General features: G+C 38.3%; 2 protein-coding genes across 5 annotated transcripts in view; both read left to right on the forward strand.

Annotated features, from left to right (window-relative positions):
• LOC121880933 (latent-transforming growth factor beta-binding protein 2-like) overlaps positions 1-5012 on the forward strand; it is an 83975-nt gene extending 78963 nt beyond the window's left edge. For both annotated transcript variants that reach the window (XM_042388568.1, XM_042388569.1), the window contains exons 40-41: positions 931-1080; positions 2660-5012. In XM_042388568.1, coding sequence (XP_042244502.1) covers positions 931-1080; positions 2660-2835 — 326 coding nt within the window. In that variant the 3' untranslated portion in view covers positions 2836-5012. The remainder of the gene's footprint in view (positions 1-930; positions 1081-2659) is intronic.
• A 1243-nt stretch (positions 5013-6255) lies between these two features.
• On the forward strand, positions 6256-13189 carry pomt2 (protein-O-mannosyltransferase 2). 3 transcript variants are annotated; one of them, XM_042388348.1, is made up of 22 exons: positions 6256-6465; positions 6886-7011; positions 7101-7185; positions 7266-7370; positions 7485-7593; positions 7954-8062; positions 8725-8884; positions 8981-9087; positions 9196-9278; positions 9635-9744; positions 9835-9901; positions 9998-10058; positions 10165-10243; positions 10409-10560; positions 10647-10738; positions 10837-10913; positions 11008-11079; positions 11184-11243; positions 11335-11440; positions 11522-11662; positions 11755-11866; positions 12508-13189. In XM_042388348.1, the coding sequence occupies exons 2-22, from the start codon at positions 6947-6949 to the stop codon at positions 12611-12613; spliced, it is 2058 nt and encodes a 685-aa protein (XP_042244282.1). In that variant the 5' UTR covers positions 6256-6465; positions 6886-6946; the 3' UTR covers positions 12614-13189. The 3 variants fall into 3 exon arrangements, with proteins under 3 accessions (XP_042244282.1, XP_042244283.1, XP_042244281.1); XM_042388349.1 differs by having other exon boundaries at positions 6256-6423; XM_042388347.1 differs by having other exon boundaries at positions 6256-7011.
• Positions 13190-14041: the final 852 nt, after the last annotated feature.

The following is a 14041-nucleotide window of genomic DNA, read 5'->3' on the forward strand; positions in this document are numbered from 1 at the left end:
AGACACAGAGACATTGTCAGGGTTTCCCCAATAAATTTATAGGTCAGAGCAATTGTGTATAGTATATAGTACCAGTCCAAAGTTTGGACACACTTTCTCATTCAAGTCAATAGGAAGGTGCTTCCAAACTTTGGACTGGTACTGTATATTATATGCAATAATGCAGTGGTAAATAAGATACCTATAAACTATGAACACCAGTTAGTGACCATCATGATGCAAAAAACATACCTAACTTGTGAGGTCCTTAAATTCATTAGTAGCAATAGCACAATGGAAAATGACTCCATTACAGTACAAGTCTTGCCTTCAAATGTATGTTTTTACTAATACTATATAGATATTATCTCTTAAATGGATCTAAGTATTGAGAGCAAAAGTTTTAGCTTGTGAAATATGTTGCCTATAAAACCTTACTCTGGATAAAATGTACAATATTTCAGCACATATGCATTGTTCTTTTCCTTATACAGCACCAGTCAAAAGTTTAAACACAAATTTCTTCTCTCTTCAGTGAGAATGTATGTCCAAACTTTTGTACTGTATGTGTAATTTAAATGTGCATAACCAACACAGTTGACTGTATATACTACAAAACTTTATTTATTTTGATTTTACAGTCAAAAAAGAGCTATGCTAAAAAAAGAACATGCCACATTTAGATGGGTAACTCCCTCTCAATAAAAAAGTACAGATCCATTAACTGAGTTTAGATGGATTTAACTGCCTCTTAAGGAAACCTCTGAGCTCATCCAGTTCTTACATGATGATTTAAGGCGGCATGGAGACGAGGGATACCATCCTTCCATGAGGATGTATTGATACTGACCTTTCCTCCCTGTAAATAAGAGAACACTTTTCTTTTTTTAATTATAAAAGTGTCAAAAAAGAGAAAGATTTTTCTCTTACATATTTCTCCTTCCATTCCAGAGCGCTATGAAGGCTTTGAGGGTCTCCGAGCGGAGGAATGTGGAGTCCTGAATGGCTGTGAAAACGGCCGCTGCGTTCGTGTGCGGGAAGGCTACACCTGTGACTGCTTCGATGGTTATGAGCTCAACCTAAACAAGATGGCCTGTATAGGTGGGTCCTTTCTCCAGTATCTTGGATATCTTTCTCAACAGACCACCCACATTTAGACTCCGTGTTCCAAGTCAAAAATGTTCAGGGACTTCCTAGAATCAATAGGCAATCAATCAGTTCATTTAATCCTGCTTCAAGATGTGGTGCTGAATTTTGAAATCAAACCACGGTGAACTCTCTCCCTCAGTGTTAATCCTTTTGGAGCCAGGTCTCGGATTAATTTCAGTGAGGTAACTCTTCGTGCAGTATATCATCAAGCTCAAGGAGAAGCTTTGAATTTAACAACGTTGCATTAAGTTATGTTTTATGGGAAACTAATGAAAGCAGTGTACTCCTCAAAACCATCATGTGTTACCCTTTGGTCTGACTAGTCGCACGCTGCCAAGAGTAAGACCTTGAATCTTAGCCATTACATCAGATATTATATCTTTGAAGTGTACTTTGTTTGTTTTGTAAGAAAGTGAGACTGTCTTGTCGTAATGAAATGCAATGATTACAATATTCAGTCTGCGAATGGGCTTATCAGCTCCAAGGTCAGCTGCTTTCCCAAGGAAACGAAGTGAATTCCGACACTGTGGAAACATGTGGGAGCTGCACAACTCGTGCCATGCCTCCTTTTATAAATATCACCACACTAGCATTTCCCCATCAGAACATGACATAAACAGAAGGAGAGTCATTTGAGATTGACTGCTTTGAAACGACAATCAGACCTCCCGGGCTGAAAAGAGGAAAGAAAAACCAGTTGAAGGCCAAAAGGAAACAGAATCCAATGCATTGTTAATTTTACCATCATTCTGAACAGTTTAGTGTTCAAGGTGGCTGGGAATTCAAGTTCAGAGTCTATCCAGCCAACACGCAACATGACGGCATGTTTGATTAAAGATATACAAGATGGGATATTATGCAACATATCATTTATGTTGTAAACCTCCAAATGTGAAGTTTAGTGGAACTAATTAAAACATCTTTGGTTCTGGCTCATAAGCAGCGTGTAATGTTTTTAACACAGAGAAAACTTTCAGATCATTCAAACAAATTCAATGTAGTTGACAAGACAGTTTCACCTCAAGGTCCGTTTAGTAGCTGTTGTGGAGATTTCGATCATATCACATGATCTTCATCAACAGGTAGGAGTTTGCCCAGTTCTCATGGAAATGTGGATGTTAAAATTTTCATTTTTACTGAGCATTTTGAGGACTTCTCGTCCATGTCTCAAACTCCATCTGCTGAAGAAGGCATGTGATCCAAAACTTATGTGTATGATTGAAGGCTCCACAACACTTAATGGACCTTTTGGAATGGAATTTTTTTTTTTTTTTATCAACTGCCGTTTCCAAGCTCAACAATGAAACTCATGATCAAAAATCCCCAAAGTTTGAGTCAATATGATTAGAGAATACAAGAGAATGAGAAAGAAAGACCAAAGAACAGTTTAAGAGAAATCAGAAATATGAATCATTTTAGCATTCCACCTCTCATACCCATAAGACCACGCAGCTGCAGATGTGGTGCAGGCAGCTGTTTCAGCTGTGAAATCTCCCCACTGACTAAATCGTCATGTCTCCTTTTCCTGCAGACATAAACGAATGTGAGGACATCAGTGACAAGGTGCCCTTGTGTGAGAACGGGCAATGCACCAACACGGAAGGGTCCTACAAGTGCACCTGTTTGCCCGGCTTCGTTGCCTCTGCCAAGCCGCACAAATGCATCCCAACGATCCCAGAGTCTGTGCTTCGAGAGACAGGAAACTGAGACAGTGACTTTTGAGCGCTGGCTTCATCCTGCTCCTTCAAAGATCACCATACACCCCTCTGCCCTTTTTCCCCTAAAGGGCCTGGCACTAAACCTCCAACAGTAACGCTGAAACGTCCAAACTCGTTTCCCTACATACCACTGACACACACCACAGATATACAACAACATACACACTTGCATTCAGCACAGAATACACTAATTTCCCCTCCTACATTTACAAGAGGACCAGGAATTGTGCAGTGAATGAATTACATGGGATTTAGTATTTTACCAGATATCCATTTGCCTTAAAGGGATTTTGTGGACTGATCTGTTTTATTCAGTAACCCCAGGCAATTTGATATGCAGATATATTTTCCACTTTATTTTCTGTCACTTTCTTCTTCTTCTTCTTTTTTTTTTTGTTGTGTTATTTATTTCATTTACATGACGGGCCTCTGCAAACTAAGCAAGAAACCTATTTCAGAGGGCAAACCTGATTCCTCTTTTTTTATTTGTCTGACCAATTGACTTCAGTGACAGTGTGGGGAGATAATAAATGTCTTTTGTAAAAGAAGGAATGTCATAAGAATTCAGCCTGAAATCAGCATCATGCATCACTGTCAAGCCTTTCACCAATAATATCTCACTCATTATAAATTGCATTGACCTCGGACTAAACGGATCATGCCGGGGTTGACAAACAACAGAAATTCAAAGAAAGAACTATTCCCACATCTATCTTTCTGTTCTTCAAGATTAACTGCAAGCTATACATCAAGTTGTTGGATCTCTGGACCAAGAACTGGGATGAAAACACAGCCAAACTTTAATATTAAAAGCTTCAGCCTGGACCTGGAAAAACTGTAGATGTATATGATGATCTGACTATATAATGTTTTGTAAAAGGTGCAATAGGTATTACCTACCTTCCTTTGTTTGACATCATTTATTGCAGTTATTTTTTTTTAATTTCACAATTTTAATACCAGCAATGAAGTAGTAAAATTTTGACAGTTGCTGATTCTAACAGTATTAACTTGTTTTATACTCCTAAAAAGACTTATTGAAGTCTGATACGAGGCGATGTTCTAGCCTCACCTCTGTGAAACTACAGGAAGCTTAATTAGTTGAAATGATCCAACAAATGTCACTGCTTAAAGTAAAAGATTAGTTTTATGTTACCATGTTGCACAGGCAAAAGGATTATTCATTCAACTGCAATGCCACTGGATCCCTGGTCTCCATTCCCATGTGTGCATCGCTGAATGCATGTAAAGACAAAGGCTTCGTTGGAGAGGTTTGGTATATTTTGTACAGATCTAGTACTATGTATTATTTTTGTTACATATTCTCTTAATGCATTATAGCACAACCAATATTTTGTTTGACATAAAAACAGAAAATGTAAGAAAAATCTGGCATTATAGCTTTGTAGATTTATACATGTCTGTAAAAATTTTTTTTTTTTTTAAAAAGCATATCTTTTTATGTATGAGGAGAGTGGCTGACACTGTACCAGAAGAACTGTGTGTGTATACCCTGCCCTGTGGAGCAGACAATGAAATATATTTTTTGGAAGTGGCAGCATCGTTCTGATTGCAGACATTTTGTCTCTTCAAGTTCATTACAAAGACAATGCTTTTGAAATGCAAGCACCAACTTCTGTGTGTTACAACCCTACGGTTAAATATTAGTAATTGTGAACATTATTTCTTTTAGTCTCTTTGTTGGATCCTTATGTCATGAATGTATCATAAGCAGTATCAGCCCACTTGTTTGGTTTCTGTATTTGAATTCCCACTCATGCTTTTTTGTCTTTTATATTCAGGTTTAAGAAAATAATGTCATTATTTGTTTAATGGACTGAAATTCTCTCCAGAAATCTCAGCAGCACATAAACATAGAAGGAATTCTAATGTTGTAGGATGAGTTAAGTTAATGACTTATGCCCTTAACCTGCATTCATAAACTATAAACTTGCAAATGTACAAATGTTTCCACTTGATGTCCACTGTACTTTACCGTGCTGCTCTAATCATCAACCGGAACCGGACCAGAAGTTTAACATTTAGGTCAAAGTTGGAATATTTAAAGCCTTTTGAACCCGCAAATAACTTCAGATAATGTTTTGTTGTAAAGCTATGGTCATTGGAAATATCATGCTCATTCATTTTGTTTACCTCTTGACTGTAATCACTATCAGTCATCAAAATAAAAATGTAAAAAATATAAATCTCTTTGAGAATTTTCTTTGAGAAATGGCACCCAGCACACCTGGCACACATCATGTAAATATTCAGTTACTTATGAAAGTTTCTCACCTGTATTGAAACAATTGACAGGATGCTGTGTTTTGTTAGTTGTAGTTATTAATAGTCTACAACCACGACCAATGATAATACAGCAGTGGAACAGTTTGTTATATGTTTGCACAGGGATGGCTGACACATTATTATGTAACTCTCAAGTTGTGTCCAAATAGTTGTACTTAGATCCTTAACTCAAGTAAAAGTGAATTAGTGTGGCAAAATTTATCATGTACTAAGCATAAGAGGTAAAAGTGCCCTTGCAGAGTGTTGGTATTATATATTACACTACTGGATTATAATGATCATGTTAGCATGCAAGCACCATTTTAATGTTGCAGCTGGTCAAGGTGGAGATGATTGCAACTCATTTATAAACTGCTGGTTAGTTTAATTAGGAACATGTTCAACGTGTTATGTAAGCTCATGTTTTGCAGGCCTATGTAAAAACTTAGTCTGAGAAGTAATAGCTGTAGCTGCAAAATAAATGTAGTGGAATAAGGTACAATATTCTCCAGTATTTCATTTCTACCACTGGTGTTTTGGGTTTTCAGCACATATGAACCACATATTTTGTAGCCTATAGTCAGAAATACTCTTACCCAGTGGTTCTCAGACTTTTTCCACGTTAAGGACCCCTAAACTGACTCAAATTAGACCATATACCCCCATCTGATAAGATTTTTGCTTTTAGATGTTTTATTACAGAAAACTATGACCAAAACAGACATACATTCTGTCATTGTGTTACTTCTGGATGGATTTATAGTGAAAATAAATTATTCCCCTTTTTGCTGGGGACCCACTTGAACCCCCTCATGGACCCCTGGGGGTCCCCGGAACCCACTCTGAAAACCACTACTCGAACCTACGAATAAGTCAGAACTGGGCAATACCTGTTATATTAACAAAACGTTAACTGTCATGAAAAACAAGAAATTGGCATTAAAATGATTTATTAAACGATATTGCCCTCTAGTGTCCAGTAAGCAAACCGCACAATCACAGGCTCCGCTCTTTTCCCATTGGATACCAGTGGGACGAGGAGCTATTCCAGGAGGATGCTGGGAAATTGAGTCTAGCCGCACGTCCCTTGCCGACATAAATTGCACAGTAGAATACACTTCCCAGAAACCACCTCTCTTCATACGTGCTGTCGTTGACTCGATCCGTAACCTCTCGTTTTGACTGTGTTGCTAGTGTGTAAACCTCTGAAGAATAAAACTGTACTTATTTGAGGCGACACAAACCTGTCTGTTGTTGTTTGGGATGCCGCCATTGGACGAGTGGACAGTTGGTTAGAAAGTAGCAAGCTCGGATAAGTATTTCACTGATGAAAGTGTGTTAATAGCTCGATAATGTAACAAATATTATGTGTGATAATTTGTTGAGTGGTGAGATATTGTGGGTTACAGTATTGAGGAATATACCAGTATTAAATCTTGTTAATATCTATGCTAACTGTAGATATTAGGGATATTTGTCCCTGGTGGCCATGACTATATGAGTAAATAGTATTATCACAGTATTGGATCTCACCTTGCTGGTTTGGAAGGGGGTTTACACACAGATTTAAAATCCTAATGGCAAAGGAGGAATGCATCACACAGTGCAACATAGCAAGGGACACCTCAAAACTACGAAACAGGAAAAGCTGTCCCACTTCAGAAAAAATTCAGACCTTCCAAAATCCATCCAAAAACACTCAACACTCATCAGAGGATGACAGGCAGTCTTCAAATGGAACATCTGCTCACAGGTCAAACAGAGGAAGAACCTCTAATACCAGTGAGGAACCCTCATGCAGACTGCTGCTGCTGATGGTGGTAATGGGGCTCTCCTTCTCCACACGTCTGTACAAAATAACAGAGCCCCCTCATGTGTGGTGAGTGAATGTCTTCTGCATGTATATGTGTGGTTTCTGCCCATCTTACTGCATCATTTGTCACACGAGGGCTCTTCTTGGTGTTTCAGCTGGGATGAGACACACTTTGGGAAGATGGGAAGCTATTACATCAACAGGACCTTCTTTTTTGATGTCCATCCTCCTCTTGGAAAAGTAAGATGACAGGTTGTTACACTCTGTATAGGTTCAACTGTCTAGTTTGATGAATATTGACCTCCTTTGCTCTTTTCTAGATGCTGATAGGTCTCGCTGGTTACATGACCGGCTATGACGGCACCTTTCCCTTCATAAAGCCAGGAGATAAATATGAACACCACAACTACTGGGGGATGAGAGGGGTATGCTGCTCTCTGCACTGGGAAACCTTCCCTTTTCCAAATGCTTTACAATATAATTTGAATATATAACCATGTGGTCCTGTCACAACTTCTGTCCTTCCTCCTGCCCTCCAGTTCTGTGCCGTGTTAGGATCCTTTCTCCCCATCTTTGCCTACCTCATAGTGCTGGAGTTGTCTCAGTCTCACCGTGCTGCTTTCATCACTGCTACTCTGCTCATATTTGGTAAGTAATCATCCTTACATTGTACATGTTGCATGATTTTTTTTCTGGAAAAAATAAAAACAACATGCACAGTAACTCTGGATAGATCTGACATATATATATATATATATAGAGAGAGAGAGAAATGACCATGTGGAAAGTGTAATTTAAGTCATTTTCCATATAATTTTATTAGCAGAAGTCTGTCATATGCTGATTTTACCAATATGGCAATTAGACAACTGATGAGTGTTTTGTGTGTTAAGATAATCAGTTTGCATGTTACATTAAACGATTGAATTCATGCAAGAGCAGCATACATTTATTCTGTTGAAATGATGAGATGAGAAGAATCTGTGTTTAATTCCACCCTCCTGACAGACACCGGCTGCATCACTATTTCCCAGTACATCCTGTTGGACCCCATACTCATGTTCTTCATCATGGCAGCAGTGCTGAGCATGGTCAAGTTCAACCAGCAGAGACACAGGTAAGGACACCACTAGAACTTTAAGTTTTCTGTCTTGTTTTCTGCTTTATATTGTTAAAATTATAAATAGATTAACCAATGAATTCAACAGCAAATTAATTGACTGATATTTTGATTATCAATTAATCGTTTAAGTACATTTTCAAGTAAAACTACCACACATTAGCTGGCTATGGCTTCATAAGTAACAGTTCAGTGGTTTGTATTAATATCAAATATGTTTTCATAGGAGCAGTTATGATTGTTGACAAATATAGTACATTAATAAACCTTAAAATGTCCTTATATCTGTTTATAACTACACTATAGTGTGTTAAAACAATTTATTAACAATTTGCTTTTAAAGGCTGAATAAGGGGATTTAGTGTTACTGTAAATGGAACACTGATGACTTTTGGTCAAACTAAATTAACTTATTTAAGACTTTCCTTTTGTGCTCTGTGATCTGCATTTGTCATTAATTTTTAGTTTATTAGTTTATTTTTGTATTTTATTAACCGAATGATAGATTTTTAAAACATTTTTAATTTTGCAATAAGGTGCTTATCATTAAACCACTTTCCTTACTTGCAATGTTTAATGTTTGGCAGGTAGTCAGGGTATAACTGCTGGTTTAATAAGCAGTAAATGGTACACATTTGATTTGTCCCACTGCTTGTCAGGCCTTTTACTCCCCCCTGGTGGCTGTGGCTGGTACTGACTGGTGTAAATCTTGCTGGAGCTTTGGGGGTGAAGTTTGTGGGTCTATTTGTCATCCTGCTGGTGGGACTGAACACAGTCTCGGACCTCTGGAGACTTTTGGGGGACCTGAGTCTGTCACTGGTAAACAGCAGCATTCATTTAATCATTCTGGTAACTGATGGTGTTGATGAGTGATTTTAGCAGTTCAGCTGACTTTTCTGTCTTTCCTGACTTTAGGTTGACATTGCAAAACACTTCCTGGCTCGAGTTGTTGGACTCATCTTGCTTCCCCTCTTCCTCTACATTACAATATTCGCAATCCACTTTGTTGTTTTGAACAAAAGGTAAGTTTGATTGTTGGATACAGTGTGATTACTGCTCCGCTCACACAATACTGTGCGATAACATCCAACTGCATTGTCTGAGTAGTCACAATCGTTCTCTTTCACCAGTGGACCAGGAGACGGTTTCTTCAGTTCTGCCTTCCAGTCTCGTCTAATCGGGAACAATCTACATAATGCATCCATGCCTGAGTGTGAGTCCCAAACACGTGTGAATAAAACCACATGGCAGTGCAGCTGTGTTTACTAAAACACTAATGGAAAAGAAGCTCAAAGAGAAATTTATGCATTCCTTTAGTATTGATGATAGCCAGACGGGGTCAAACGTTTTGCTTACATTTCACTGTCTTCACGAATCAAAGTGAAATATCGAAGTTATTCTATGAAAGCTTTTTGTTCTTGTTTATGCTCAGTTCCATAATTGCCTATTGTGGGGACTGGCTGCCACTTTAATTTATTTCTCAAATACATTTTCCATTAAATGTACTCGTTCTTTTGTTTTTTACAATGTGAGGCAATATCTTTTTTTCTATCTATTTTTCTGCTGCAGACTTGGCGTACGGCTCCACCATTACAATAAAAAACCTGCGTATTGCTGGAGGCTATTTGCACTCTCACTGGCACTTATATCCAGAGGGAGTGGGAGCAAAGCAGCAGCAGGTCAGGCCACATGGAAACATTGTCAAATATAATAAAATATATACATAATAAGTTTTACTTCCTCTAAATTTTTCCATTGTGTGCTTACAGGTGACATCCTACCTTCATAAGGACTACAACAACTTGTGGCTGGTTCACAGACAGGATGATAATAACTGTGAGGGTTGATTTACTGTTTCATCAATACCAATAACATTTATTATGGAATCATATTAAAGTAATGTATAATCCTCTATTATTTATCCTTATAAAGCTCAGTCTGGAGCCCCTGATCTGGTCCGTCACGGTGACATAATCCGATTGGAGCACAAAGAGTAAGTATCATGACACCACAGAGCTGATTTAAATGATTCACTCTCTTTCTATTCAAAATTACTTTACATGTTTGTTCTATCCTGTTCATTTTCTTTGTTCCTTCAGAACAACTCGCAACCTTCATAGTCACCTCCATGAGGCCCCTCTGACTAAGAAACACTTCCAGGTTACAGGATATGGCATTGTGAGTAAGCCTATAACATAAAGCTGCACACCAAATGATTAGGTGTGTAATAATAAATAACCCACCTTATTTGAAGCACAATGTAAAGTTGCTGGACAGTTGTATAGTATTATAACATTAAATTCTGCTTATGTCCTAAACACCTTTTAACCTTTGGCCTGTTAGAACGGTACAGGAGACACCAATGACCTTTGGCAGGTTGAGGTGTGTGGAGGTCGGAAGGGTGACCTGGTGAAGGTGCTGCGCAGCAAAGTCCGCTTTCTGCACCGAGCAACCGGTTGTGTGCTTTACTCCTCTGGCAAGACTCTTCCCAAATGGTAAGAATGGCTTTATCTTATTTAAAATAAAGATTCATTCTGTGTGTGGACAGTGGAAGCTGACTGCAGGTCTTGACTCTGTTCAGGGGCTGGGAACAGGTGGAGGTGACCTGTAGTCCCTACTTGAAGGAGACTCCGAGCTCTCAGTGGAACATTGAAGATCACATCAATCCCAAATGTATGATACACATTTCCTTGAGCTCCTGTGTTTTTTTTTTCATATTTTAGATGTTGAGCATTAACCAACACGCTGTTTCTCCTTGTATGTTCTGACAGTGCCCAACATTAGTCTGTCAGTGCTGAAGCCTCACTTTCTGGAGATCTTGTTGGAGTCCCATATTGTTATGATAAGAGTAAGGAGCTATGCAAAAAGATGTTTACCCACCTGTTCTTAATTAATATGTTTTGTCTGAAGTGATTATTGTAACAAAAAATGTGTCTTTTTAGGGCAACAGTGGTTTGAAACCCAAAGACAATGAAATGAACTCAAAACCCTGGCACTGGCCCATCAACTATCAGGTGCATCACATGATCTATGATCTGTTTTTTTAATACACAGTGGTCCAGTTAAATGAATAGTTAAGTTTACTTCTGCACATGTTCTTGGTTTTTTTTTTGTGAAGGGATTGAGATTTTCTGGAGTGAATGAAACAGAGTATCGTGTTTACCTGCTGGGGAACCCTGTAAGTCTGTATTTGGCTTTATTCATTTCTATGTGGTTTTGTAGGTTTTGTTTTATCAGTACACACTGTGATTAAATACTCTTCCTCTCAGGTGGTCTGGTGGATGAATCTGGCCAGTTTGGGATTGTATCTCATCATGGTGGTCGTGGCTTCTATCGCCCTACAAAGAGGTGTCTCAGTGGACCAAAAGAGAAGAGGTAGGATTATCGACAGTGGCATCATCTCATTGTAGATTTTTACTGTCAAATAAATTAACAGTTTTTCTTGCTTTGTTTCAGAGCATTCCTGTGTGCTCATGAGAGGAGGAGGACTCCTACTCCTCGGCTGGCTTCTGCACTATGCACCTTTCTACACCATGGGCCGTGTCCTCTACTACCATCACTACTTCCCTGCCATGCTCTTCAGCAGCATGCTGACAGGTACATCACATTATGCATCCTGTTATGTAGATAGAAGATAGAAGATACAGAAGCGATCATGTTGTTTGAAGCATTCTGTTTGTTTCTCGCAGGAATTACATTAGACATCCTGCTAAAGAGCGCTGATCTGCTGCTCCATCCACCTTACTGCGATTGGCTGCAGAGAGTCGTGCAGATTTTACTTCTGCTTAGTGTTCTTTACAGGTGAGTCGTAAACAGTATATCATCAATGTGTGATATCTGTTGAAATTAATGAGGTCTCTTGTGATTAAGCATCAATTCTTTCCTTTGATAATCTCAAAATGCCTTTTGATAGCCCCAAAAAACATTCCTGCACTTACTCTGTCTGCTGTGGGTTGATGTATAGATGAAGAAAGATTGTGATATTAAAATAATAGTTTCTCATTTTGGGTAAGAGGCTTATTGGCTTGCTTGCCAAGAGTTCTCATGTATGCACGCTAAATTAGAAGCTGATTGGAAGCAGGGGGAAACTTGTAGCTTGGCTCTATCCAAAGGCAAAAAAACACTGCCACTAAATCTCACTAATTAACATGTTATATTTTGTTTGTTAAGGATTAAATGTGATATAATATGATAATTAGTGAGCTTTAAAGGTGCTGGTAGACAGATTTTTTTATCTTTGGACAGAGCCAGGCTAGCTGTTTCCCCTTGCTTCCATTTTTTATGCTTAACTAAGCTAAAGAAAATTAACTTCATATTGAACATTTAAACTTTCTTGCCAAGAGTTAGATGAGATTCTCATCGAATGATTTTAGATGACTGTAACATGTAAAGTTTAAATGTGCTTCGTTTTGTGTAACTGATTGGCATTTGTTCTTTGTCAGTTTCTACCTGTTTCATCCGCTCACCTATGGCATGACGGGGCCTCTGGCGCACGAGCTGGGCAGCTCCATGGCTGGCCTGAAGTGGATGGACTCCTGGGAGTTTTAGTCAGCTTTGCATTAAGATGACACTAATGACAGTGATATATAACAAATGTTCTGAATATAAGGGACATCGTTTACAGATAGAAATAATATTTCAAAGGTACTGTACACACTACAATAGTATCTCTACCTGTCCAAGTATTTATGTGTCTTATGTCCAAGTATTGTAGTTTATCATGTATGTATAAGATGGACTTGAACCAGTGCAATATGAAAGCCAGAGTCTTGTGGAGTGTTTGAGAAGAAGGATCTAAACACTAATTGTCACCAAACTGCCTTAACTCACAACACAGATTACATCCTGGATTTATACTGTATGTCACAATAATAAGCTAAAGTGCCTCCAAGGAGCTAGTGAAAGTAAATCCTGAAATGTTCCATTACTACATTTCTTTGCTCGACTAATTTACTGAAAACCCTTTTTAAAAACCCTTTAATAGGCTATCAGAGACTGTATTGATGTTTGTGCCCGGTATTTTTGTATTGTTTTTAGCCATTAATGCTGTCTAGTACTGGCTTCATTTTTGACAATAAGACTACTGCTGACTGTGTGTGATCAATAAACTATGTTATTCTTGTAGCCTGTGCTTTCTCATGCTCCTATCATCAATATTTCATCCTCTTCAGTAACAACAAAAACTGAGTTTTCACTTTCACTAAGAAACTGCTTCAAGTAACCTATAGTCTTTTTTTCTATACACAGTTGCAAGTCTTTCCATTATTTTCTCTTTAAAAAAACAAAAACAAAACTTTATTTAACCAGGACAGCTTCACTGATATTTAAAATTGTCCAGGTTAAGAAAACAGTAACAGAGAGTTACAGACTTTATAACAACGTGAGACAGATAACATAAGATTTGCCATAAAATCAGAAATCAAAAGAAATACAATTGTAAAAAATAATGGATAGAATTTAGTATACAATTATACAAAACATTTTCATCCTAGACACAACCTAAATGGTGCCTTAAAGCAACCAAAGAGTTGCCTCAAACCTTAAAATAGGCTATAAAACCAATCTGAATTGTTCCTATATCTGTTTATATATTCATATTAATTTTTTTTTGAGGATCTCAGTACCTTTTGGGTCTGGTTACATAGACTGGTATCATTAAACCATAAAATTTTCTATGAAAATTAAATGACTTCAAGTAGGAAATGTAATTAAAGCTGCAGGCAGCGATGAATGGGCCCTCGCGCCTCCATGCACGTCGGGCCACGACGCAATCGAAGGTCTTCTGTCACAGACATGTAGATGTCTTCAGACCCGGGCTGTTTTCAGACAATGCAAGAAGGAGATAAACATCACTTGCTTTGTCCACTGTTTTGCCCGCTGTTGGGGCTGCTTCACTGAAATTTCGTGGGGGGGCTTTTCAGCCAGTTTGCATCACTGATGGAATATTGTCATGTAGACTTGTTCAGGCTGGGACTT

Source organism: Thunnus maccoyii, chromosome 16 (assembly GCF_910596095.1).
Source record: "Thunnus maccoyii chromosome 16, fThuMac1.1, whole genome shotgun sequence".
Classification (NCBI taxonomy): domain Eukaryota; kingdom Metazoa; phylum Chordata; class Actinopteri; order Scombriformes; family Scombridae; genus Thunnus; species Thunnus maccoyii.

What these genes read in the sequence shown, in the direction of transcription:
- pomt2 (XM_042388347.1), top strand. Translation starts at nt 6,710, where the DNA reads ATGGCAAAGGAGGAATGCATCACACAGTGCAACATAGCAAGGGACACC. An exon ending in GGGACCTGAGTCTGTCACTG is followed by an intron (nt 8,885 to 8,980) that starts GTAAACAGCAGC and finishes TCCTGACTTTAG; the next exon opens with GTTGACATTGCAAAACACTT. An exon ending in TGGGAGCAAAGCAGCAGCAG is followed by an intron (nt 9,745 to 9,834) that starts GTCAGGCCACAT and finishes GTGTGCTTACAG; the next exon opens with GTGACATCCTACCTTCATAA.